The 3538-nt window shown below is 41.2% G+C and overlaps 1 protein-coding gene across 1 annotated transcript; it reads right to left on the reverse strand.

The window, feature by feature from the left end:
- Window positions 1–336: 336 nt before the first annotated feature.
- LOC101301240 (probable trehalose-phosphate phosphatase J-like) lies at window positions 337–3159 on the reverse strand. Its single transcript, XM_004288169.1, has 11 exons — window positions 2887–3159; window positions 2461–2750; window positions 2190–2330; window positions 2028–2099; window positions 1834–1926; window positions 1585–1743; window positions 1417–1494; window positions 1202–1271; window positions 999–1069; window positions 808–900; window positions 337–686 (listed from the first exon to the last, which is right to left on the reverse strand). Exons 2-11 carry the CDS (start codon window positions 2746–2748, stop codon window positions 618–620), a joined length of 1134 nt encoding a protein of 377 aa, XP_004288217.1. The 5' UTR covers window positions 2749–2750; window positions 2887–3159; the 3' UTR covers window positions 337–617.
- Between the last annotated feature and the right edge of the window lie 379 nt (window positions 3160–3538).

Genomic DNA, 3538 nt, shown 5'->3' on the forward strand with positions numbered 1-3538 from the left:
GACGTAGAAAGTTAAGGAAGTGCTATAGAAAACTATTCACTGTTAAAGATCGTTGGTAAATATGAGTAGTCCATACATTGTTATATTTCTCACTTAACCGACAAGTACTTGCTTCATTCCGGTTGAAGTTTAACTCGAAGGGAATGATCGGTGATCGCTTTCTTGGAGGAAGGAGACTGAAGAATGGTGAAAATGATCTCTTATCTCACCGCATAATAATACACTTTTAGTGTTTATCTTGTTTGCTAAGCATATGCTTAATTAATCCAACCGAAGCACACTATTGAGAAGTTATAATCAAATGAAAGACGTACAATAGACTCACTGCGCTTGTTCTTTTAGGTCACAATAATCACTGTGCATTAATAAACATGCAAAGTTACGTACATATACGTTTCCTTGTACAGGGGCTAAATACAAAATGTACAAGGCATTTCGGCCAAGAAAAAGTTACAATTTTTCTCCCTTTTTCTTGCCCTTTTTACACTTGCTTAATCTTGAGCAGCAGAAAATTACATTATCTAATTAACTTCCCAAATTAACTCCACCCCTTTGTAAAAAACACTTGGAAGGGTGCCTGGGATTATACTGATCTCTTCCATCTTCTACCCTCATCTTTACAACATAGCTTGGCCCCGTACTGCTTGTCTTTTCCACTCAACCAAGCGCTGGAGAAAGTCCATGACCTTCAGAGAAAGAATGTCACAAAATAAAGTTAATTACAAAGAAAACAACAAGAAAATAAAGATGAAGACAAGTTACAAGTACAACAAGAGCATCTAACACAGTTTTGGTTTGGACCCTCACCTCAGCTGGTTCCTGTAAAGAATAAGTTGCGCTGGTCTCCTTTGGAATTTTGGAGACGAGAATGCCAAACCCTTGTCCTCTTTCTCTTAATACCTAATCAAAAGTTAAAGCCCCATAATTAGTCTCTAATCACCACCACAACTTTGCTAAATGAAAACGATCTGTTAGGTATTAAACAGCCTAATATATACCTTAAACGCATCTTCATCGGTTCGGTCATCTCCAATATACACAGGGAAAACATCGTTGCAATTGGCGTATCCTATAAAATAAAGAGATTTGCTGTAACAGTTAGTGACTAATGAAAGCAAGCCATCATAATTATATGGATTAATTAACTTATTTATTATATTACAACAAGGTCTCTTAGTCTAAATGCAAAAATATAACTTACCAAGTGACTCCAGCAAAAATTCAAGAGCCTTGCCTTTGTCCCATTTGATGGTAGGACGGATTTCCAAGACCTGCATTAGACAAGGAGGATTGAAAGTGAGACTTCTATATCCCACTCAGACCACACACTAAGTTTTGACCCCATTTGTTTAAGAAATGAAGCTTCAAGATTGAGCATGTGTAGCATAGTAAAGAGATGCCATATCCAACACGTACCTTTCTTCCTTGGGAGAGTCTAAGCTGTGGGTACTCCTTCAAAACTGATCTAACTTGCAAGGCCAGTTCACTCCATTTCTGCCATGTCAAGAGTTTTGTTCAGTCAGATTATTGCAAAACTTATACAGAATGCGTAAGAAACCAAAAGAACAAGTGTGGTATGTGTACCTTTTCATCAACACAGCGAAAATGCACAGAGAGACAGAACTTGTTGTTCTCAACTTTAGCTCCAGGAGTTGATTTGGTCTTCTCAATCAGTAGCTTATAAACTTCATCAATCATTGGAAGAAACTCGCTAGCTGGCTGGCAAAGAACGCCTTGGCCACCCTGAAATGTTAGGAACCGAAAGTAGCATTAGGAAAAGGAAAAGAAAACAAGCTAAATGATTTGAAGTGAAACTCTAGAAAGAAGACTCACTTTCTTGTATTTGGAACCTTTTGCTGGACCTTTAATGTCCATACCATGGCTACCAGCATAGTAAAGCTCTGCCAATCGTACAAATTTGTAGACCTACAACCCAATATAGACAACAATTTACCATTACTTCAAGCATAAAAATAACAAAGATTATGTAAAAAAAGTGAATGCAAACAACTCGAAAATAAATGTACCTTATCCCTACATCTGCCGCTTACTATTGCAGTGGGGAAACACCTAGCAAGTCTTTTCACTGTCTTCCTCATCTGTATATTGACATGGTAGAAGTTTAGACACAAAAGTTTGGAGACAGCCAAGAAGTTATAGTGAACAGAGCTAAGAATGGGAGTGCTTACAGAATCAGACATAAAAGCTCGATCTGGGTCTTCCACTATTGGGGAGAGAGTGCCGTCATAGTCGAGGAACATGACTATTTGCTTTCCTTGGGAAGCTTCAATTATTTGCTCGAACATATCTAGCGCAGATGGATGTTGCAGCTGTAGCACATCAACATCAAAAACCCAGAAATGAGATCACCATTGTCAAATACTCTGTTTTTCAATTATATATATATATATATATATATATGTATATGTATATGTAGAAAGTTACAAGTATGATACTCACCATCCAAGAACTCTGGTCCTTCATCAAACAAGTAGAGGACTGAATATGGGTGGGAGATGAAGCCTTCATTGAGTCCACCCAAGAGGTGATTCTTTCACCTCCATTAATAATGTCAAGGTTCTTCAAGTTCATCAACTTCTTCCTCGAAATGGAGATATACCCACCCGGCGCCATCGGAGGCTTCTCCGCCGCCGCAGGGAACACCGAAGCGTTCGAGACAGCAACCGATACCGCCATGTTCATGATTTGGGAGTCAGCGTCGGACACTACCACATTTTGCTTAGTCATCTCTGCAAAAATAAACCGAAATCACATTTGTCAATTCAGAGCATCAATTGGGGTACAGTCTCCAAGGTCTCGACTCCCTTCACAAGATCAAAAAGTGCAGCAAACCCATTTAGAGAGTTTAAGGTATTGAAACAATACCTTAAAAGATTTCAGAAGCGGTAATAGATTAAGACGTATGGGGATGAGGATGAGTTACAAAACACACTGAAAGAGAGCAAAGCAAGAGGCAGAGGACTCTGTATCAGACTCAGAATGGTCTTTTATAGACTGAGCTTCAAGAACAAAGATAGGCCAACCGAGAATCGGAAAAACCAAACAGAACACGAAGCCACAGAGCTCTAGAGAGCAGAGAGAGAAACAAAGAGCGTTTGCTTCGTGTCTTTGTGTGTGAGAAGAGTGTGTATGAAATGTGAGAGAGACAGAGCCCTGAATGGTCCATTTATAGTCTAAGCAACCCGGATGCTTCCAAACCGAGACCCAAAACCAGAGGCCCCACTCCCCTCCTTCCTCCCCCGAACCGGGGCCCACTTTTCTCGCCGGGTCCCACCGGACCCTGATATCCCAAGGTGAGCCACCACTACCACCACCACCACCACCCTCCCTCCACGTGGGCCCCGCACCGTCTCCGTGTAGATCACCACAGAGGCACGTATAAGAGTGTACACTTTCTTCCCTTCCTCTTATGCGCCGTCACCGTAACAGCCAGCGAAACGGTTACCGTCTCAAACTTTGACACCACGTGGCCGACATTCCTTGGCCCTGGAGCAGCTCCGTGGTGGGCTTCTGCCAC

The sequence above is a fragment of the Fragaria vesca genome, linkage group LG1, assembly GCF_000184155.1.
Source record: "Fragaria vesca subsp. vesca linkage group LG1, FraVesHawaii_1.0, whole genome shotgun sequence".
In the NCBI taxonomy this organism is placed as follows: domain Eukaryota; kingdom Viridiplantae; phylum Streptophyta; class Magnoliopsida; order Rosales; family Rosaceae; genus Fragaria; species Fragaria vesca.

Bases quoted from the DNA above. Each gene is read 5' to 3' on its own strand.
- LOC101301240 (XM_004288169.1), bottom strand. From the start codon at position 2,748: ATGACTAAGCAAAATGTGGTAGTGTCCGACGCTGACTCCCAAATCATG. The intron at 2,331-2,460 runs GTGAGTATCATA...GATGTGCTACAG, and splicing joins AGGACCAGAGTTCTTGGATG to CTGCAACATCCATCTGCGCT. The intron at 901-998 runs GTATATATTAGG...ACTTTTGATTAG, and splicing joins CCGATGAAGATGCGTTTAAG to GTATTAAGAGAAAGAGGACA.